We start from the raw sequence: 23,771 nt of genomic DNA, 5'->3' as shown, positions 1-23,771 counted from the left end.
ACAAAGGGCATGCCAACAAATACAATGCCGTGCTTTAGAGCAATCTCTGAACTAGCTCACGTCTTCCAGAGCATACCCCTGCAGGGCTAATTACCCCAGATAGAAAGATGTGCTTGCACAGTTACACTGATTCTGGTACTTCTGCATGGCAAGCTTCTCTCCTCCTGGCACTGCACTACACAGACACACGCACAGAAGTCTAAATTTTGAAATCTGAAGAAATTATTTCAAATTCAAGTTTTTCAAATATGATGCTTCGAACCTAGTTGCTTTGACATTGATTTTTCTCTAATTAGTTTAAGACTGTAGTCTCTGACCTCCCAAGAGTAAAGGTAAAAACATCTCTTTCTTGTATACTAGAATAAACCTTCCCAAACAATAACAATTGCAATTATATTAAAAAAAGAAAAAGTCTTTAGATCCCTTGTGAGGTAGACATAAAATTGTCCATACTTTACAGAGAAGTTAGCTGGTGGAGACAGACAGACCAGTCTGCCCAAAATAGTACTGATTTCACCCTGAGCTGTTAACAACTCCTGATTAGCCAATTTTCTTTGTGAAGGTGGGCACCAAAGAAGCGTACTCTTCCTAATTAGAAGCCACAGTAACATACTGAAATTCTGTTTGAACAGCATTGCCCGCACCCTTAAAGAACTTTACGGTCAAACATATACCAAGTGATGTAATAAAAAAACTTGCCATTTTTCTGACAAGAAAATAGTGGTTGCTAGCAAAGATCTTGTAAGTCAAACATCAACCACCTGTACCATTTAGCATGTTTTCAAGTAGTCTAGGATATCAGAGTTTTTTTTTTGTGTTTGTTGTTGGTCTTTTTTAATTAAGACTACTACTTCTATTCTTCTTCCATCAGTAATACTGAAACAGGTAGCCTGTTAAGTCATTTATACACCAACCTAGATTTCATTAGTTTTACTATTTTAGTATAGTCATAAACAACCACATATTTTGGGAAATGCATGCAGATTAAAAAAAAAAAAAGGTTTTGTACTCTCAGCAAGATTTCAGTTTAGATTTTAATTAAAAGAGCTGTCAGAATGCAGGAGGCAACACTTTACAGGGTAAGAGTTCTTTGAATATTTGCCAGCTAAAAACTCTTTCAAATGTCCAAAACCCATGCTCATTAAGCAATACTACATTTTATGTGTTGACTTGTTTTGTTTTTTTTCACTCATGAAAACAGAAGAAAGCAGGCAAGGATTATTGATGGTTGATGTCTCTCAATAGTCCTCGCATTCACTCTTCTAAAGGTGAAAAGATACCGAGTGGTTAGCTTCTCTACCAGTTGTACTGGAAAATACATAAATACAAATGGAAATGATGGCAAAGCTTTCACGTGTCCAGGTAGACTACAGAAGAGAACTCATTTCATTTGTCAGATGATCAGAAAAACAGGAATGCTCCAATTTCTGAAAGAATACAAGGCCTAGGAAGAAATCCCATTGCTAAACTAAATCTGAAGAGGTTTTAATTAAAACTACATTTTTGTAATTACAATTTGAAATGATATTCAAGGTTTAAGAGTTAAATTTATTAGTCTGTGAAGAGTTTTACAAGGCATTTCTAATGTAATGAGCTCAGACACCACATATGTTGCATCTTTGGTACACATTATGAAGAGTTGCTTTTTTAATGAGCTTTAAAAACTCTATTTGCATACCAGAGGAAAAGGTCAGTGATGTGTGGATCAAGTCAGTAAATTAAGTATCACAGAATTATGTTATTATGATTGCCTTCCACAGGCACAAAATAACTAAACCACAGACTGTTGTTACCATATTCTAATGCACCCATTTACACAACCCTGCCAGCTGATGTGCACTGGCACTGCTGTATCTTGCGTCCATCTGCTCTGTTCCTTGGCCAGACCTCCTTCTCTTTCCCTCCCCACTAACTCCTGCAGTAGAATACCTGGTATGTGGTGATAAGAGAATAAAAGCAGGCATGGGACAGAGGGCCAGGATTAAGCGTGGTGGCCCATCTCTAAGCATTACCTTCCACTACAGGCTTTACCCCAGGGCCAGGTCTTGAACCCTCATGATGAGATCAAACCTTTAGGATGACAAAGCATCAGGACAGGGAAACATCTTTCAATTCAAGCTCCATTCCACTTAAGCCTTTGCGCAAGGATGCAGAAGTATTGCATCTTTTTCAAAATACAGATACCAAAAGTATGTCTACTGCTACGGTTCAAAATGTCACTCCATCTACATTAACAGATCTTTATAGTTGGAACATCTGGCGAGACTGGTTGACTTGTAGCTGTATTGAAATATGTAATTTTGTGATAAATAATAAAGTAATCCAAGAACCAACTGCAAATACATTCTAGACAGTTTTTCAGCAAAAAGAAAAATTCAATGTATTCACCTTTATTTGTTCATTTTAAGGGCCAATGAAGTTGATTCCCTTCTCAGCTCTAAAACAAGCCACAGTACTTAACAGGGGGTGGGTGTGTTAGAGACTGTAGGTGTACCTCTTTATGCATATTTATACATATCACAACCAAGGAAACAACGCTCCATCTCTATATAAAGGTGTCAACCTAGTCACTAGGTTAGACAAAAATTTAAATAACAGCACAATTGAATACAGCCAATCAGTTATAAGTAATTTTAATGATTTTTTGCTTTTTGTATGATAATCCTCAAAGTAGCATTCAAAAATATAATGCAAAATATTTATTCATTTTATTTACAAGTAAAATGTGCAGTTCAGCTTATCCTTACCACAGTAAATTTTGTTTTTCTATCTGATGAATAGAAACTATAAGAAACATTGGAAAAGACAAAAAAAAAAAAAACTAAGAACAAAGAACTTCTCTTCAGTTATATTTCTGTAGAAGGTACACAATATTATCTTAAAAAAAAATTACATTGGGAAAAAAGAACAAAGTCCAAGACAGCACTGAAGAATTATGTAGGAAATAATATATATTTTTTAAAACCGCAGAATTATTTTGCTTAGACAATCACAAAGTTCTTATCTATACTTAATGTACTTTATATTTTTTGGCAGTTAAAACTTAGAATCTTTACAACATAACATTTTTACCCCTCTTACTACACAAATTGCCTTGAGGAGAAAAAGTATTCTGGTATCTTCCTTTCCCTTTGATGAAGCAACAGATGCTTTGGTTAAAGAGGAATTCGCGCACAATAGTGTTTTAACTTGCATGGTAGTACTCCTTTATTGAGTTGGTAGAATTCCACTAGCTGGATGAGATCTGTAAATCTGGTATGACCATCATCAAGGGTATAGAACAGCTTCCCATCATCTTCCAACTGTAAAAATGGAAAAACAAAATAAAATCAAATCCTCATTTGATATGGTGTTTCTTCATGATTGAAGTACTTGTTTGAGAAGTCTTCTTGTAGACCAAGGTATTCATAATCTTATGACTATGGAAAGAAGGACAAATAAGAGATCACTCACAGACGATCCAGAACAACAAAAATAATGTATTCTTTAACTTTCCCTCTAAGACAGATCCATGTCTAAAAGTGAAGAATAGTTTAGTAAGCATCAGAATACTCTTTCTGCACTGATAATATTATTTTATGCCTTTGCTTTGGAGTGATAATTAGAGTTAATATAATCACAGAGTTTTTACAGAGTGACAACTACCAAGTTTCAACTTACTCATACTTTTCAACCTTTGCTCCATTCAGTATTCCGTATAACGTCTAGCTCCTGTATCACTTATTTTGTAAGGTACAATGTGGCTACACACTAGTGCATTGATGTACTCATTGAAACTTGCTATACAAGAAATTGTCCATCAAAAAATAACATGCTTGATGTGGTAACATGTTCTATCTGAAGAAGAAAGTATTGCTGCTGCTCCAAATGTACATGCTAGAACAGGTGCAGGAGAGAAAGAAGAAACTGCAAAGTATAGCCTGAAAGAATACTACTGATATTCAAAATCTTCAATGTTTAAAATCTGTATTTCCCTATACTAGGTTACTGAACATTAGCTCTTGCACAATTTGCATTGCACTGCTGGGTATATATTTTCTGTGTTTCCTCATAAGCTGGTATATCTAATATCAAGAAGCTTCAGTCCAACGGTGACTGATTAGCATTAATGTAAATAAGGCAGAGAGTAAAAAAAGATTTAAAAAAGATTAGGGAAAAAAACATTTTACAAGATTGAGAGAGTAATGAACAGAGCTTTCTGAACTATGGCTAGTGCAGAGCAATGTTTACTGTACTACAGGAAGATGCAACTATTCTTCTTGAGTACAGTGGGAGAAAATGCAATTATCTCTTACGTGTAATTAAGATTTCTCATCAGAAGCAGCTATTGAGCTGTTTTATGATTCCTGGTTATTCCACCCCTTTCTTCCAAGTCTGGAAGTAGTTTGCAATTTCTTTATTTTCACACTTTGATCAATTTATTTCAAACACTGCTAGTTAAGGAATTATGAGTGTGTGCATATATAAATTCCTGTGTTCCAGCCAAAAACACAAAATGGATTATCATACACTGAACTTCCCTTTTGCATGGAATTTTTCTGCCAGCACACTGAAGACAAGGAAGAGTTGACATTTCAGATGTCTGTTGACCAGGACATCATTTTTAGGCTTTTTCCCTCCTCCAAATTACACCCAAACCCTGAAGTTAATTACAGACATTTCTAATTCTCTGAAGAAAGCAATCAGCATTTTTCAAATTAAAAGCTCATACTGAATTTATATTGCCCAGGAACCTAACATTTTCTGCAAATTAGGAGGGCTGTTATGAGAGGGTATTTATTAGAAAAGGACACTCCTAGAAGCAGATGTAAATCTTCCTTCACATGGACTACAGAATAGCTCATTTCAGGTTAGACTAAATTGAAATGAATTTGTATCACCTCAGAGTATTAGGACTGAGGAATATATTGAAGATATCAAGCACTCTAATTTTCACAATATTGGATCCCAAATATTTCCCCAAAATTTTTATTTTGAACTTTCTACAATCAATTCCCTGCCACCCACCTGCAATACCTGTTGCACATTGCTGGTGTTAATACGATACAGGCGTTAATGCAGGGAAAACTTGAAAAGGCAGGATATACATCCTATCCAAGATATTTTTTAACCTTAAGTAAGCTAAAATGTAAGAAAAAAAAAAAACAACGTTTAGAGACTGCTGCTTTGTGGTAGCTTCCTGCCACATCTGCTTTTAGTGAAAATATCTGTTTCCTGACAAGAAAAAGTGGTATCTTGAATTTGAGAGTTAAATGACATCTCAATGAAGTAGAGTCATACAGCATGTGTACGCAGTTCAGAAGGGTTTCTAAACCACACAACAGTTATCCTAAAGTATACACTAGAAGCAATCATAGTCAATAGAAACACAGAGACCTTAAACCTAGGATTCTGATCACTGAGTATATGCTGATGCTTACATAGGAACCAGGATATAGATATCACCTGTGGAGGAAAGGTTCTTGCATTGTTTGTAATTAATGCAATAAAAATCTCAATCAACTTCATTTTACTGGACATTGATTCCCTCCTTTTCTCTTTCAAATAATGCTTCGGTCTTATTTTAAAGGAAATTGTTTTGTTGGGGGATACCAGGTACGATCCCTAGGTAAGGCATACAGAAATTTCGTGAATGACAATATTTGACCACCAGATCAGGGGGAAAAAAAAGAAAACAAGACAAAACGTTACACTGATTTCCACTGAGAAAAAGCAGAATCTCCTGTAAAGTTCAGTAGGAGGAAATACAGAAGCTAGAATATTATTTGGTCTGGAAGAAAGGTTCTTGCCAAGATAGAAGAAAAAGCTGCAGGTATTCTCAATTACGTTAAGCATCTGTGGCTAAGATAGTTAATGTTAAAAGGTTTCTCATCCCAAATAAAGCAGTCTGGAAAAAAAAAAAAAAAAAAAAAACCTCTCCTGGAGGACGTGGAAAGGATGGAGAAGACTGGCCATTCTGACAGAATTGGATATCATCGGTGAAAACTGATGGAAATATGACTTTAATTCAAGAAATTTCAGCTTACCTATAAGTAATTGGACTAAGTAAGCAAATTTTTTTATTAAAATTGTCCTCCTTAGTACATGGACATGATTATACCACTATAACATGAATCATGAAAAGAGATGATTAAAAAAATTGTTTAGGAATAACCAAATATTTGGACAGATGAGGCAGCAATACACATATACAGGTCAAAGGCATCCACCTAAATGAATGACTGAAAAGAAAAGCTATTATGATCTTTATTAAAATACAGTCTTCATGCAATCACAGCTGCTTCCAAAATGTAGGATTACGTAAGAATAGACAAAATTTATAACAAATCAACTGCAAAGGTCATAAATTTTCAACTCTAGGATATTTATGATTCAGGTGATACAGTTGTTATGTTTAGTATATTCAATATCTCATCTACAGCACTAAAATGGAACAAAGAAAGGTACCACAATTATTTGATTGTATTGGTTTACAATTGTAAATAGAAATTAAAAATTTTACTTACTGGTACAATTTGAAAATGCTTTATTTTTAATCCATGACTCAATGACAGTACAAATGTTTTGGGATTACTTTGGCTATCACGTACCAAGAATACCCTAAAAAAGATTGAAAATTTTCAAATCAAGATTACTCTGAAAAGCTTTTGTAAATATCCACTTAAAATTGTTGTTTGAAACAGTAAGCATTGTAAGCAGCAGAAAAAATTATGCTTTTAATCAGTATCCCTTTGAAAAAGTGTCATTGAACAGACTTTTTCTTAAATTCTTCTTCACCTTGAATATTATGTGAAAAATATGCATTCCCAGAATGAATGACACTGTAGGCATTTGTTTTTACACTGCATAGAATTACAATGCATCTCTTCAGACAGAAAAACACCCTCAAAGTTCATGCTTTGAACGAAATTTTTCCTTGGACTCTGACAGTTACCTAAATCTCAAGCTTTATAAGGAAAATTTGAAAGGTTACTGTTCAACAGGAAGTCTACAGAAAAACTAATGCAAGAAATACTAGGCTGATTTTCACCTTACCCACACTCATAAATGCACACTCACATCTGAACACTGACAAAATTCCCAGTTCTCACAGAGCTACAGTCTATTTTACAGCACAATTATTAAAATCACAACACTCTCAATAGTCAACAGTGTCCTGGAAATCAGTTATTTGATTTCATACATAGTTTTGCCGTAACCTTGCAGAGTAATCCCGTGCAGATAAAGGATGAATATTAATTTTGTTGGACCATAGAGTTTGGAAATCAGCAGAGAAGAACAGTTTGGAGGGCAGAGGGAAATACCTGGTTCACAGCTTTGTAGTGAAGAGTTTGAACTGTTTGTACTATGCAGGTCTGTAGTGGGTATAGCTAACAAATGTACCAAAAAAGTGAAATGGAGGGACAGTCATTGGCAAGCATTCTCCTTTTTCAAGAAGCAAAAGAAACAGGCAATGTAGACTTGCAGATGTCAAACAAGTGAGCACTAGCCACCTACTTTTGCCCAACCACATACCAGAAATGAGAGCACAGCAACTATATGAAAACAAAGGGTTTCAGCAGAAAAAAGTAGACAGCAAAGACTTGCAGTGGACTTTCACAGGATAACAACATGTATCCAAATTACTGAGTACCACTATTTTAATTCTAAATATTTTATGAGTTTTATTTTTACAAAAGTAAGAAAATATCTGAAATTTTGAGTTCATAATCATTAACATTTCTATCAAAACTCTCATTCAGACCAATTCAGAACTGTGATACTAACTCACTTACGAAAGAGGGATAAATGCCAACCCACCGTAGAACAGTAAGATAAGGATGAATAGTTCTCAATACATTCAGGCTTTCCTAATAAGCTCTCTCTCACCACCTAGTGGCTTTTCACCTCTTTCCAGGACATAACATTTTCTTTTTTCTTCTTTTTTTTTTTTTTTTTTTAACAGAGAGATCCCTTGCATAATCTTAGATCTTTAACATGTTTGTCACTAAGAACTAGCTTTTTTTTTTTATTCATTAAAAAAATGATAAATATCCAAATATCCAAATTGAGTTCGCTATATCAAAACATCATGATCCACATTAAACAATATGCAAAGTAATTAGTAACCACACAATAACCACATAACACATGAAAGAAAATGCAGGTGGATTGGGATTTTTGCTCTCATTTATCAGTTTATTTAAAGTCTACTTTTTGCTTGTTTGTTTCTTAGAATAGGAAAGATGAGCAACATTTGTTCCCCTTCACATGAAAGGATCTTTACTCTTTCCTAACCCTATCACAACAGACCTACTTTAGTTGTTGAAGAACCTTTTAAACGATCACTTTGTTAAGAAGAAAGGGCTGTAGTTCACAAAATCTTAGAAATATTGGTTGGGGGGGGAGGGAGCTTTTTAGACATGCTGGATGACTCCAAAAACATTCTCCTTTGTAAACAAACATACAAGGAATTTTCCAAATGACCAATTGCATTTTGTCATGGGCCTTTTGGAAATGCTATTATCTCATTCATCTGTTGAGTGCCAATCAGTTTGCAATCCTGTCAACCACTTATCACTGAAAAGTCTTCAAATGTAAAGGGGTAAAGTTCAAAATCTGCAGTGCTGCTACAGAAATGCCTTTAAGAATGTTTCTTCTACCTCTGAACAGTAAATCCAAAAGAATTAAGGTGTGCTATGAAGGAGTAAGATTTTTGCAGTCTCTAACTGTCATTTCAACTACTGAAATCTTTATTCCTTTTTACAGTATTCCTTTCACCTTCTATTAGCCACATGAACAGTGTATTTGTTGGTATATATGGTATATGTCATATACATAGGAGATCTCCACTTGGGATCAGTTTTGCCTTTTAAGCACCTTAAAATGTTCAACTTGAATATTTTCTTTCCAGCACATGCTGTAATGCATTTACATCTTCATTGTATTTCGTGAGTACGTATGCCAGTTTATGATTGCTCATACCACTGTTATAATCAGTTCTAAACAGACCACTCAGGATTATCATCCTCACCAAAATCACAGTGCTTATCTGTGAATAGCTCCAAGAATGCTTCATAGAATAACTCACTGAATGAATGAAGCCCAATTTTACACTTAATACAAGAGTAGGAATAAAAATACAGAAACGAAAAATATCAGGTTTGATCATTAAATATATCTTCTGTCATTTTTCTATGAATGAGTATTTAAATGAGAGAAAAATAGAAGTGATTAGCCTTATCCTAATATTTTTGTTTACCATTAAGGGAGAGCAGGATCTTTACTTGTTTTACAAGTAAAGGCATACTTTTTTCCAATGGCTATCCCTGCATAGTTCATTTTGGAATAAGGTTAGGCAGCTTTCCTAGTTTCCTTCATTCTTTCATCACTAATAAGAGATAAAAAGACACCAGTGCCAAAGTTGATAGGTCACAGAGAACATTGTGCAAATACACAGCTCAGATGCTTGGCTCTGAGAGAACACAAGTAATCCGTCAGTGACAGAACTGAAGCGTTAGATCACCACTTTAATGCTTCCAAAAGACATAAAATAGAAACCAACTGATCCCCAGATAGCCCTATATAAAAGAATTTTTATTTCTATTAGGTAAGTGCAAGATGTTTCTTCCTCCATCTCCCCCCTACAATAAAAAGTAGAATTGTTGGCTAGAAATATGTCTCGGAAGAGTTATTTAAAGAATTAGCTTACCCATCTACAAGTCCATGCTGTAAAATAAGTCTCTGAGCTTCATCTCTAGAGATTTTATGATGAAACCATGACTGAGATCTGTGAATAGCTGCAGAAATAAAGATATTTTAAAAAATAGGTTGCCTTTATTGAAATAACTACTGCATTTTTTCTGTAATGAAATAACACACACATACCCATGTTAGACATGGCAATAGGACTACCATGAGAGTTGAGTCGTAGACACCCTCTTCTCTGTGTGAGAGAGAATTAAAAATTATTTCAATACCTTTTTCTTTAAAAAAAAAAAATTAAAAACAGAAAACAGTATTCTGATAAAACAAAGATATTTATACCCGCCAGGCTAATCCTTCTTCAACTGCAACTGAAAGGGCTTCTGTTGGATTTTCTATAATTCTGCTTCTGTGTCCTGAGAAATCCATTGCAACTAAAGAATTTTCTGAAATACTTCTCTGCAACAAACAGAAATAGATTTAGTTTGTTTCCCTTTTTTATTATTATTACTTTAATTAAAGATCCATGTTTTAAGACTGAGCTTCTGAGTAAACATTATGTCTTATAAACAGCATTTCAAGTATCTGCAGTATTTCCCACCACAGCCAAACTCATTATACCCTGGGTACACCCCTGTATGCCGCAACAAAAATAAATTTCACAGTTTGGCAGGACAAATTGTCATTTTTGCAGTACTGTGATAGATGAGGAATACATACTTTTAACATAAATTCTACTTACACACGTAAGGTAACTATTATTAAGTTGGCCAAGAATAAAAGACAAAATTTGAAAATCCTATGCATAATCATCATATAAGCAAAGATTTGAAGTATTTTGCTATAAGTATTGAATAAGTTTATGCATTTTCTATAAAAATTTTCCCTCAAAGTTTACCACATTTAAACACTGGAAACAGCCATTTCTATGGAGATTAAGTTCGATTTTAATACTTCCTTTCAAATTCTTAACCATCACAGAACAAGCACAGACTCAACAATTATGCAATCTAGTATTAAAATAAAATGCTTGGTTTTCGTTTTTTTCCTCCCAGTGAATATCAAGTTTCTAAACAACAGAATAAAAAGCATTTCAAGTCAAAGAAAAAAAAAAAATAAGCTCACCAAAACATTACTCAGAAACTCGGGTTTATAAAAAACTTGTTTGATACTGATTGCGATGTCTCAAATGTTGGCTGGCACTGGTATGACATATATTTAAAAGAGCATTCTAATATTCTATATATATTGATGTAACATCTGGAACACAGGAGGCCCAGATTTTAGTACAAAACCAAAGAAGCTCTGTTTTGTTCCTGTACAAATGTAACTAGAAACAGAAGGCAGTAATTCTATAGTTTACTGTAGTCTAAGGTCTGCTTGAGTAACTGTAACACGTAAGGAACTCAGCAAAAGTAAAACAGGGCAAAATAAGAGAGTGTTTGACTCTAGGAGAGAGGAGGGAACTTCTTGCTGCTAGCATGGCTATAACTTAATCAGGAATGTAAAACCTGAAAATACTTCCTCTATGAAACACGTTCATTAGCTTGTTCACTTAATTCTTGAGTTTATTAAATTTCCTGTTCAATTCACAAATTATAGACAAGTACAAAAATTGTACCATGCTTAATACCAGTTATACATTTGGCATTAGAATCTACATGAGCTATAATGCACGTGTCTGTGCAAGAGGAGACAGAATCAATAATGGCTCCCAGACCCATTATGAAAGTAGCAGCTGGCTATCATTAGCTTCTTGTAACAGACAGTATAAATACAGTCAGTATATTAAGTGCAATTTTGAAGCCATGCTTGTTAGCAATATCAGAAAACAGTATTTTTGTGAATCTCCATAAAAGCAAATATACATCTTAGGTGTTTTAACATCAAGAACTACATTTAAAGCTTAAAAAAAAAAAAAAAAAGACAAAATCATCATAATGGGTCCTAGCAACAAGCAATAACGAGCAATTTTTACACAATTTAAACAATAAAAAGCATAAAGTGCTATAAATCACTCAAAAAAAAAAAAAGAAATGACTCAAAGAACTGGGATAAGTAAGATAAGGTATTAAAAGGACAATCCGATCCCAAATTATCTGGCTGAGGAGACAGACAGATCATCAGTCTACAGGCTGCTGTTCCTCCAAAATCCAGTTTTGCCAAATTATGGTGTTCCTCTGAGCTTTGGGCAATATTACGTCAGATTAAATCCAATTTATATAATTAACCATTTGGGGGAAAAAAAGTGAGATGGAAGCATTACTGTATACTGAAAAGGATTTGGTAAAGCTTTGTTATTCATTATTTACAGTATGTGTAACCTTAAACACTCTTTTAATGCATTTACAGTTCTGCTACTCCTTTAAAATCCTCTTTGACAGTGGTAATAAGCCAATAAACTCCCCAAATACTGACAATTTGACAAAAGGGAAAAGCCTGCTAACTGGTCTGAACTGCCCAACTTGTATTAAATAAGTAAATTAATTAATTAGCTCTCTCACCTACCCTGATGTCCCTAAAGATTTCGTACATTCAAAGCACATTCAAAATTTGCAGGATCAGGTCAGTAGTGTAACTGACACAAGTGACTTAAAAATAGCATGATTACAGAAACAATATATTTACTCATGGAGCTACTGTGGGACTTACCATAGGTGTTATACCCAAAGGGCTGCAGCCACTTCTACCTTGATACGGTTGCATGTAATTCTGATAAAGCTGCATCCCATACTAAAAACAGAAAATAGTATGGTTAGCACTTGAAACAGTAAACCTAAGCCGAGTAAACTTTCTTCCAGATGTAAAAGACAATGCTACAATTCCATGATTTTTATCATTATAAAATAGAGACAAATGCTGTTAAGATAACAAAAACCACAACATTGTTTTTGCTTTAGTTTTTCTAAATGTACATTCTACATGAAATTTTGCTCATTTAATACACCAACTGACCTATGCCTATTTCTTCACAAACAAACGCATTTTTAAAACATCTCATGTATTCTTGTAGCTTTGTTTGACATTACCAACAGTGTCACCAAATTCATCCAGGTTACATGTAAGTACATGCTTAATGTTAAGTTAAAAAGTTTGCAGGACTCAGGCTTCAAGATATCATCCCATCCTTTACAGTGATTCCAGTAATTTGGCCTCTCTGTTGAGATGAAAGTTCAGCTTTTGTTGTACAAAATTGATACTGCTATTGCATGGGAACCTATAATTATGTTACTTCTCTACTTCACAGTATCAAAATTCCACATAGTAAACTTAAGACAGAAGTTAGCTCCACACAGAAAAGTTACCTTAAACAACCTAATTGCTGTCATCCAACAGGTCCTACTTTGTTCATCATCTGCACAGAGTTGTTTCAGGTCTCTGGTTCCTCCTGATTTGCTAGGCTAGAAGGCCACAGCACATTTTTTTTTAGCATTAATGCATTTCTTGAAGATAATACCTGTTGAAATAAAAGCCACTAATTCTCCTATTTTATAATAGACAGCTGAACATTGTTTTCAAAAGTCTTAAAGAAACTTAAGCTTACCGAAAAACTGTGGCTTGCTTTAATATGTATCAGAATGATAAGCTTGTACCTTAAAGCAGAATCCATAGCTTGTTGGTGCTCCAGAAATCTTTTTGCCTGTCAAAGACATGTATATATCACTATTGCTGAATTCACAGAAAAACTGCAGATGCCTTGGCTCCTATAAAGAAGAGCAATGTAATACAGTTAGACTATTTTTAACTTCTCCAGATAAGAAACTCAGAATAGTAGTTATCTTGTTCCAAAATGAGGTCTTATACCTCAGTTTTAACTGTCACACTCTCTCATGAAATCTAGAAAGAAGCAACTCAAAATTCACTTCCTAATGCAGAGAACAAACACCTCAAACCAGTTAAAGAGTTCATTCTTCCAGAGAGAGAGAGTTTTCTCTCTGGAAAGTAAAAGGGATTAGATTTCTGGGAAAACATCTACTAGATTCATGTCACAATAAAAGTCAGAAATTTTGAGAGCAGTATTCATTTCAAACATCAAAATAATATATACTTTCAGAATTTGAAAAACAGCACACTGTACTAATTACTGTTCAGTATTACTTGTAGCTATTACCTCCATCTTCCAAGATAATTGTAATTAAGTCAAGAAAAAGAAAAAAAAAATTGTTGGAGGATGCAAAAGTAGTTCAATTAATACTCTCTGGTGGTTAACACAGAAAATTCAGAATGGTGAAAAGCATGCATTTTAAGTGGTCTAGATTATAGGTGTCTCATCATCAGTGTATCCTGTTTAATATAATCACGCTTAATTCCTGCCATCAAAAATTTAAACTAGCAAATGAAAAACTGAACAATCCATTTACACATAGGTTTTAGTTTAAATTACACATTGAAGTATTGTGCTCATCTTTCAGAGCATCTACTTACAGTCCAGAATTCTAACTATTATAAAAAGATGCTCCCTTCACTGATTGGAAAAATGTTACCAGAACAAAATAAAGTTAATAGAAGAAAAGAAACTGTTTTCCTGATACAAAGCTTTTCCATTGCTGTATCTCAATCTCTCTTTCCAATTATAACAGATAAAATATCAAATGTTTTCCCTTTTTAACACATTAAGTTAAAATTTAAATTTGAATTAATACTACATTAATACATATACATATACACGTGCTCTAACTTCATAGTTCTTTCCTCTGTTTTTTCTTTTTTCCTTGCCTTACCTTAGATGTACCTTTAATGGAAAAATAAAGGCCAGATCTTCTCAAAACAAAGTACAATTTTTTCCATGATTTTTTTCCCTGCTCTTTTGCATGTAAATAACCGTGAATCTCAGGATATGTGCTGGAGCTTAGGAACATCTGAAAGAAAATATCAGCCATGCATTTCTCTTTGTATCTGAAATCATCTTTCTATTTCATTAACATACTCAGACAAGACTAAGAGGAATATACCGCTGAAGCCACTATTACACCACAGTAATTCAGTTATTGTACCTAACCCCATTAAGAGTACCTCTCATTTAAGGCATACAGCCTTATGTATTATGTAACTCCAAGGTACGCAAGGCAAGCTACATATTTATATGGAACATATGGTTTGAAATGAGAACATTACTTATGCAATATGTTGACTTCAGCAACAAAACTAGTGTAAGAAGTTCTGATCCCATACCTCAGACCCTATTTTTATAAAACTGCAAATCATTGCTACCGACAGAATGAAAAAAAATGACATCTCTCTTCATCCTCCCCTGCCTGTTACAAACCAGAAAAGGACACTGATGTGAATCAAAATTAATTCAGCAAACAAAACATCTGTATCACAAATCCACACATGCCTGGAGGATACTACCATTTTCAGAAGAGGAGGAAACAAAGGTCTCAGGACCCTGTGTGGTGCTAAAGTGGGTGCTTTAGTTGTACCAAGAGCAAGAGACTGGGCCACACACCAGGTATTTGCTGCCTGTGTTCAAGGTCTTGTGGTGGAGTGTTTTTGCCTGAAAAAAAGCTGCATAAGGAGCGAGAAAGGACAGGTTTAAAGTCTCTGAGGGATCAGCCCTTTTGTCTCCAGAACTACAGGTTTGCACCCTCACAAACCCTTGGAAAGGCAGAATGATACAGATAGACAGAAGTTAACTGATACACTGAGAGGAGCTACTGTCACGCACTGTCTCTGCTCAAGACATTCATTGACTTCTGCTTAGCCATTTCAGACATCGTCAGAGTGCAATACAGCTATTACCTTGTGAAGACCAAATACATGGTTTTATTCAGACTGCAAAAACACCTACAAAATTTGTCAATAGTGTTAACTGTATTCTAATTCCATTTAACATATTCATTTCTGTTCCTCTTCTTTCTAACCAGAATTACGACTCATACCTAAAAATGCTAGCATATAACTTTTCAATTTCCTTTATGCAAAGGAATACATGTTATTACTACTCTCTTCAATGAACTTTGGCCCACACTGGCCTGCAGTAACAGAAATAATATCCAAGCTACAAGGAACAAGGGCCTTTCCTGCTGATATCTGCAGCTTTCATTGTTGTGTTCTCCTCCTTTCTGCTGCTACTTCCAGAAAATCAGAGCTGATGACATGAAGCAACAGATTCCCAGGCATGAGGCTGGCTGGCACCAAACTGCAGCAAAATGATATAGTGAATGTGATTTTGGAAGTACACCAAGTTTTTTTTGCCACTAAATAATGGTGTCCAACCCAAATAAACAAAGCTACTTTCACTTTTATTGTCTTCCTCCCTTGAAGTCAGATGCATGTCAGTACAACATGTAGACCATCCCAAACTGATTAAATTTAGCTGTTATGAATGCAGTAATAAGGGCAGGGGTCATGTGACAGAGGTGCACCCAGAATATCTAGCCCACAAATAAGAATGTATTATGAGGGTTTCACTGCTATTTATCTGAATAGTAAATTACAAGACTAGGTACATCCGTTTACATGTGCTGCTGTCACACAGCAATGTACAAATACAATTTAAGCTATTTCATCCACACTGACAAGTAGGTCCTGTTCAGTGTTCCAACCTGTTAATTTTCCCATTTGCTAAGTATTAACAGGTTCACTGATGGTGAATATAAAATACTTTTTCAGTACAGCCTTTAACTCTGTAACAAAAGTCAAACTGAAATTTTAGGATATTCTAAGATGGTCACCAAAAGAGAATCTCTTTAGGTTGTAGTATCTTTGCAGAAGAGAAAATAAGTGCTTTGCTCTCAGTCTGCACAAGCATCTTCCCCACAATTCCTGTCATAAGAGCTTCCAACCAGAAGCACAATCAGGAAAAACGCATTTCTTATGCAGCAGGCCAAAGTGGAGGAATAGTACAAACCTCAGCTTCAACAGTCACTTCAGTACCCATTCTATCAATGCTATCAAAAGTAGCAATATTGCTAGGAAAAAGGCAACTCTATATCCATCTTTCTTTCTATGACAGTTGAGGACTGTGAGAGAAAATACCATTAACTGTAACAAGAAATGAGCGGAAAATATGTTTCAGAGTGAGAACTGAATATATTTAATAAATACGTAAAACTAAATACAGTAGAAAGCAAAGTCTTGATTTTTTTTAATGGAAGTACATGCAAGATTAAAGTTTATTGTGAGGGAAAAGTATTGCTGTTTATGCAGAAAAAAGAAAATCAAAATAGTCCAAAAATACAGAAAGTCTTTCATATAGGTAGAAGAAGTGATGAGAGTTAATGATGTTATGTGGCAGGCAAGAATTACTGGTTACACAATATGCTGAAACAAGTTTGTACCCTGACTCTCATGCAGTGAAATATGTAGTGTGATATGTGGGGTGTGTCAAATATCACCATGTCTTTCAGACTCTAATATATGACAGCACCAAAGACTGGATTATTATTTGATTTGCACTAAGACCAACAAACTTAAAACCAACCTGAATAACAAACAAAACAAAATCAAGAAAAAACAAAAAGAAGAACAAAAACCAATGGAACAGGAAAAACATTCTTAAATGAATACAATAGCAAAAAATGCAAAAAATTACTAGATGTCACTTGAATAAAGACTGAAAGCTGCATTCTCAACTACACAACTTATTTGTCTGCTTTCAGACATTGAAGACATTAATAATGCCTTCAACTTTTTCAATGGAAGAATGGCTGCACTGGGGGAAGACAACAATATTTGCTGAGGTCGGTGCTTCTCAAGCAGGTACACACAATTTTGAGAGTAAAAGAGAGAAGCTGTTATTTTCCTAAGACTCCGTGAATAGTGTTTTAATTCGATGACTGATTTCTTCAAAAATGCAATGACTGCTGTTCATGACCTAGTCCAAGGTTACTAGGAAGGCACAGGATTTTCCTCTGAACATGCTAAAAAATTTGAGGGTCACCAAGTAAGGAACTGATAGTGATGTGCATTACTGCCTCCTTTAGACTTCAGTCATTCTGAGGGGTTCAGACTGGGAGAAAGGCCAGCAAAACCCAGTGTGGAAGATGGCAGAAGGGAATGGGCAGGTTAGAATACATCTGTGAACTGATAAAAGACCGAAATTCATTGCAGAGTTATTCCAGCCTGAAAACTGTACCAGAGTCAGACAAAGATGATTAGGAAAAGAGGGACTTGCTGCGGCAAAGGGCTTTAAAAAAGAATGCTTGAATCTTAAATCTATGAAGACAAAGAATGGAAACAACTAACAATATGGAGAATGAGATGGAAATAGAGAAGGGAATAAGAGGAAAGGGCAAAAGGGGAAGACTGTACTGGTAATTCTAACTTTCCCAAAATTCTGAGCATTTGCTTTTGTAATTCCGTTCTCTCTTTAACTTAATTTTTCCATATGTAACATTTATGTTTTACATTTGTTCAGGAGCGATATATGCTACTTTCTCTAATATATTCTACACCATGCGAAAGGTTTTTTTTCATTGCTCTGGAAGGTGGCTTGGACAGGTGCTATCTACAATAACTCTCTCATGTATTAAGAAAGAAGTAATGTATTAGAAAGAAGTAACCAAATTGGTCAAAATGAGTCTTAAACTCTGAACTGCAAGTCTACCTACAGAACTCAAATAACAATCACATCTATTCAACAATCAAGAAGGAAGGAATAGGTCTATTCTTAAAGTAGAGAAAAAAGCATAAAGGCCCGAGTAATTTCAAACTTCCATAATGAAGATGTGTCATCACTGCATTTAAATATGACTGACATCCTGCATAGTGAAAAAAAATGACCAAAATTAAAGATTTAAGTAATAAAAAATTGGAGAAATTTTGTTCTCAAACAAAAACAAAATAATTTTAGAAGTTCATTTACTTCAGTGAGGTTCAGATTTCATCTAATTATGAAGGACTCAGTCACACACACACCTGTCAACACTTCCTATGTTTTGCTGTCTATTCAGTGGGAATGCTGTCTTGAATAAGAATATAAAAGGATCTAATGCATATATCAATGCACACCAAATAAGAGCCGCTCCAAGAAGCAGACCACATTTTAAAGAAGTCACGGGTCCTACTTAAAATTACATGCAACAAGTTTCACATCTAATTATACCAAGTGAATGAATTTGTAGCCCACCTATGAGAGTTACTAATTCTCAAACAAAAAAAAGAACTCAATATATAAAAAGAATAGAATATTTCATTGCTATTGAGGCCTCTGATTAAAATCTACATACTGCATTGATTTTTTAAGGCATCCAACTTGCAAAAAATAACTGAATGTGAATTCCAAATGACCCATAGTGACTACAACTAGACATGCATACAGAATGGTCACACTCTAAGCAACATAATCACATACTTCTTTACTTTTTAAGGCTAAGGATCTTTATAGCCAACATTAAATCTCTGTCTTGTTACACATAGATGTTTGGCATATTTCAGAACTAGTAATTTTATTTAGCACATGCTAAATAGAGAGGAGGCAGGTATACATTTTGCTTTGTTTAAGGCCACTTAGATGTTCTGATTTAAAGTCATGAGACAAAAATACTTCTTCTTTTGCTTTCAATGAAAGTCAAGAAAATCATACTTGAAAAACATTTTACTTGCTTACAGGTCAATCCACAAAAAGCTATAAAAGTATCAGAAGTGATTTTTTAATCATTTGTAAGCATTGATTTGTTAAGATTAATGTCTCTCTTGATACCTGACCAAGCACATCACAAATAATAATGCAAGCCCATTAACTTGTCTTAATGAAAGTTTCCAAGGAAATAGCAACCCCTTGTAAACTATCTACTGAAGAGCTGCTGCTGAAACAAGCATGGCAGCTACAAAATCCAAGTGGATATTTATGTCTACCAAGTCTTGTTAGGCCAAATACAATTAAACAGGCAATACAACATAAAATAGCAACAGATGAGGGATCACAACAAATTTTTCAAACTTAAGAAAATTGGATATAACTATATATATTTAGAATGATTCTCAATCTGATCCACAAGCCTTGCACATTTTCCACATATCACATATGTTCTATTTTGAGGGCTGAAAGACGTTCTGTGTAAGGGCATACGTGGCAAACAGTTTCATCTTAAAATACTCAAATATCAGATTTTTTGCAAGCAAAAAATAACCAATTAAATTCTAACAATAAAGGGGACAACATTCAATCACTAAATTAAATGCTTGCATTAAACTACAGTCTATTTGCTATATAAACAGGAAAAGTGAACCAATTTTTATTAGACATGCATCATTTTTTGATGTTACAAAATTTTTATTTAAGTTTGTAAAAATGGTTTATATAACACAGTACGCATCAATTACATTTTATGTGGAACTTTTAAAACTACATTTGGGAGTTATCTATTTGCTAGCATCATCTTTTTAATATATAGTATTTATATATATATATTTAATATATAGTACTTTTTAATATATAGTAATATATATAGTATATATTAATATATATATATAATATATATACTTATATATATATACTTATATATATAAAAGAGGATGCTAGCAAATAGGTATATATATAAGGATATTTAGTTCAGATGAATGCCTTGAAATTTAGTTCTTCAATGTTTTTTATTTACTGGTAGAATGTATTACATAGATGCACAAAAATATCTTTTTATTTCCATATTACTTTTAGTTCCACCTTAAAATATCTCTTCTTATGCTGCCTTTCCAATCATTCTTTATCCCGAAAACTCACACACAGGGTTGTTGTCTTAAGACCAGTGAAAGTTCTTCTATTAATTTAATTTCCTAGTGACAAGCAATCAAGAGTGATGTGTATGTTTCCACCTTTATTACTCATTTTTCCCCTCTTTGAGAAGTAAGATGATGATCCCTGATATGGTCATTCTGTGAAATTATTCCCACTGTAAATTAAAATCTTGTGTCCGCTTAAAAGATGACTAACACTGAGTGACCTACCATTTTTTTTTGTAAGGTTACAGTAGCCTTCAAGCTAACAAATCATACTAGTCAGTCTAAATTTTCTACTCATTAAGTTCAACCATTTAACTCTTTTTTATATCCATTTGTATTGCATTACCAATTCCTCAGTATTCTACTGTTTTGCTGCTGTGTGTGATAATTATTTCAGCAGTACAATCTTTCAAGGAAACTGTTTTACCTGAAAAATCCAGCACAGGTAATAACCATTTTTTACTGCATTTTAGCCATTTTTGTGATATTTGATTCTGAATGAATGTGCCAGTTTCCAAGTATAGTCATATAATAACTGTGTGGAAGGGATACTCCATATTTCACAAGGAAAGTAAGTCATTAACCACGTTCTGAGTTACACAAAAGCTACCAACAGATCTTACAGTGACAAAGAGCTATGCTCACCGAATATAGACAGATGTGTATTCCAAACTATACTGGCTCATCTCCTGTAAAGGTTACATACCTGTAATATCCCAGAGTGTTTTACAGCTGCATTGGTCTCACTTGAAAAAGATATCATATTATCAGGAAAAAAGCTCTGCAATGACAATAATTTGTATCAAAGCTCTGTAAAAAATAAATATTAAACTTTGTATCTCTTTTGGGTGTAAAAAAAGCTTACCTTAGTATCCTTCCCAAATTTGTGACAGCCCATGTATTATTTGTTGAAAAACTTAGAAATCTGAGAAAAAGCAAGAGGGTTTCACACAGCAGTGCAAGTCACACTGCAATATCTGGCCCTTAGTGTTTTTCTAGTAGTAATTTCTATTGCTGTTGACAAGACTTGCCAGGGGCTTCAACATGCTACAAAGTAGGGATGATATACACCAACGTCCTGTCAAATACATTGTTTTCTATTATTTTTATTACACCAGAATCTCGGTAAAATATTTTATAATAATTCCTATTAAGTGAGAACAAGTCCTTTCATGTTTTTTGGGTTTTGAGTAAGAATCAATACTGAAACATGACTAAACTAATATGGAGTAGTTAAAAGGTCCACATTTAAGAAAGTGTCAATTTCATTATCAGTGGAAGCACCAGTGGTAATTTATGGCACAGACCTACAGGTGCTGAGTTCAGGTATGAACCTGAAAAGTCTGACCATTACTAGCAGAGTTTTCTCAAGACTTGGGAGGTTTTGAAGCTAACACTCCCTTGACCACCTAGTGTCCAATGATTTTCATTTTTAATAAAACTGAACTACTGTGAGGGTTAATTCATATAAACTCATTTCTAATAAAGCATTCTTGCTACCCTTGGTACCACAGTACTCAGAAGAACAACTCAAAAGCAATAGTAAAAGCTTGGATCAGGCACAGCTGCTGGAGGTATTCACAGCTGCATGCTCAACATCAGGTTCTGTTCACTGGCTAACCAATACACATACATTTACTCTTTGAAAGCTTCTCAAAGTGTACACCAACTCAAGCTTAGAATTTTTCACTAGTACAGTGATATCCCTTTGACATGGGAATACATGATTTGTCCAGAGAAACACACATGGAAGAAGAAAATACCTTCAAGTCTCCTCTTTATTTTGGTGTCTCAGTATTTACCTTTTCAATTAGATAATTTAAGTTCCCTTCCACTTTTCACCTTTTAGTTCCCCATTCTTTTTTGCTATTTCTCCCTTTGACATCTGAAACAAGCTGGTTGTATAAGAAACAGCATTAGGAGTGGTCCAAATACACTGTGCATGTGAGTAAACAGACGGTGAGTTTCTCCTTCTATGCCAGTACTGCTTCCACGGCCTTTGCCATCAAGCAAGGAATGAATCAGCAGTGTTAACCTTTGCCTCATCTTTGAGTTACAAGTTTCTCTGCTACCTTTCCATTCCTAACAAACACTAACTTTCACTTCTTGTTCACTTACTCCTAATAGGTTATGGCTGCTTGTGGCCTTTTGTGTCCGTTGCCATTTAGCAGCAGCTCAGAAATGCTGACATTGGGCAGTGCTGGGCCTTAACATTCAATTTTCACTTTAACAATAAAATAATATTTTCTACAGATGCCCCTCTTTGTACTGCTTCATTTTATATTTTATATTTTATATTTTGTTGCCACATGATGGAAACTTCACTCAACTTCAAAAAATTCTCATTTTGTCATAGGTCTGTGTGCAAGTTTCAAGGAAGTCCATGTCTCTCACTTCTCACGTCCCCAAGAAATAAGAAGACAGATATTTTACAATTGCAATGAATTTACTGGCCAACAGCTACATACACTGCATTATATTCTTTTGCTCTTTATACGCCTTCCAAATTACTCCTTTAGATTCACATTACACCAACAGCTATATAGAAAATGCTATTTTGCAGCAACAGCAAGTACACCACTTCACACATAAGATGATAAGACTTACCACAGGATTTTTAAAAAATTCATATTTGACATAATTTTTTCTAAAATAAAATTTGTTTTCCTCTTCCATCCCCCAGTTTGATTGGACTTCCATCACTAATTCATGGTCTTCTATAGCTCTTTCTGTAAAAAAAAAAAAAAAAAAAAAAGATAATAATCCAACACATAATCTGCACCTAAGAGCATGACAACAAAACATGAAAACACAGAGGACAGATAATTAAAATAATGTATGTTACAAAACATTAAACAAGTAATCTGAACACAGTCCATTAATTAGGTCCATGTTACATCAAGTTATTGTTCCACTCCCACCAAACTGGGCCCAGCTTCAATGTCTGAGGTAGTTCATGTTGTGGTTGTTTTTCTTGTTTTTTTTGTATTGGTTGGTTGTTCTTTTAAACAGGGTCAGCATCATTACACTAATCAATCCATGCGTTTCACACAACAGAATCCAGGCAGCTCTTGCCACATGACGCACAGGCAGCAGGAAGCAGATCACCTCAACAACTCATCTCTGTCCACCCTGCCTGGGACATCAGGAATGTCTTTCTGACACCTCTTTCTCTAATGCAGCATTCATAAATTGTAGACCGTCCACAGCATGGAAAAGATGCCTTCTTCCTTGGACCCTGCTATGTTCTGAAGCATTTCTAAAACTACAGATGCACACAGGGCATTTCAGCATTTCAATGCTTTTGCATAAACCAGGGATACTGAGAACTTTAGCAGCTATAACACTAGCATTCAAGAAACAAATGGTAAAAGCCATGAAAAAACTAAAAGAAAAACAAAACAGAAATCTAAAGTTTACTG

The 23,771-nt window shown here is 34.5% G+C and overlaps 1 protein-coding gene across 2 annotated transcripts in view; it reads right to left on the bottom strand.

Annotated features, from left to right (window-relative positions):
- Positions 2,618–23,771, bottom strand: part of GRB14 (growth factor receptor bound protein 14) — a 65,157-nt gene continuing 44,003 nt past the window's right edge. For both annotated transcript variants that reach the window (XM_021398791.1, XM_021398792.1), the window contains 11 exons: positions 22,957–23,078; positions 21,056–21,130; positions 14,406–14,543; positions 13,278–13,388; positions 12,990–13,085; positions 12,337–12,417; positions 10,027–10,143; positions 9,868–9,925; positions 9,692–9,779; positions 6,507–6,600; positions 2,618–3,302 (listed from right to left, as the gene is read on the bottom strand). In XM_021398791.1, the coding sequence (XP_021254466.1) occupies positions 3,156–3,302; positions 6,507–6,600; positions 9,692–9,779; positions 9,868–9,925; positions 10,027–10,143; positions 12,337–12,417; positions 12,990–13,085; positions 13,278–13,388; positions 14,406–14,543; positions 21,056–21,130; positions 22,957–23,078 (1,127 nt within the window). In that variant the 3' untranslated portion in view covers positions 2,618–3,155. The remainder of the gene's footprint in view (positions 3,303–6,506; positions 6,601–9,691; positions 9,780–9,867; positions 9,926–10,026; positions 10,144–12,336; positions 12,418–12,989; positions 13,086–13,277; positions 13,389–14,405; positions 14,544–21,055; positions 21,131–22,956; positions 23,079–23,771) is intronic.

The sequence above is a fragment of the Numida meleagris genome, chromosome 5 (genome assembly GCF_002078875.1).
Source record: "Numida meleagris isolate 19003 breed g44 Domestic line chromosome 5, NumMel1.0, whole genome shotgun sequence".
In the NCBI taxonomy this organism is placed as follows: Eukaryota; Metazoa; Chordata; class Aves; order Galliformes; family Numididae; genus Numida; species Numida meleagris.
The sequence above is the reverse complement of the archived record's forward strand: the minus strand, read 5'-3'. Positions and strand labels throughout refer to the sequence as shown.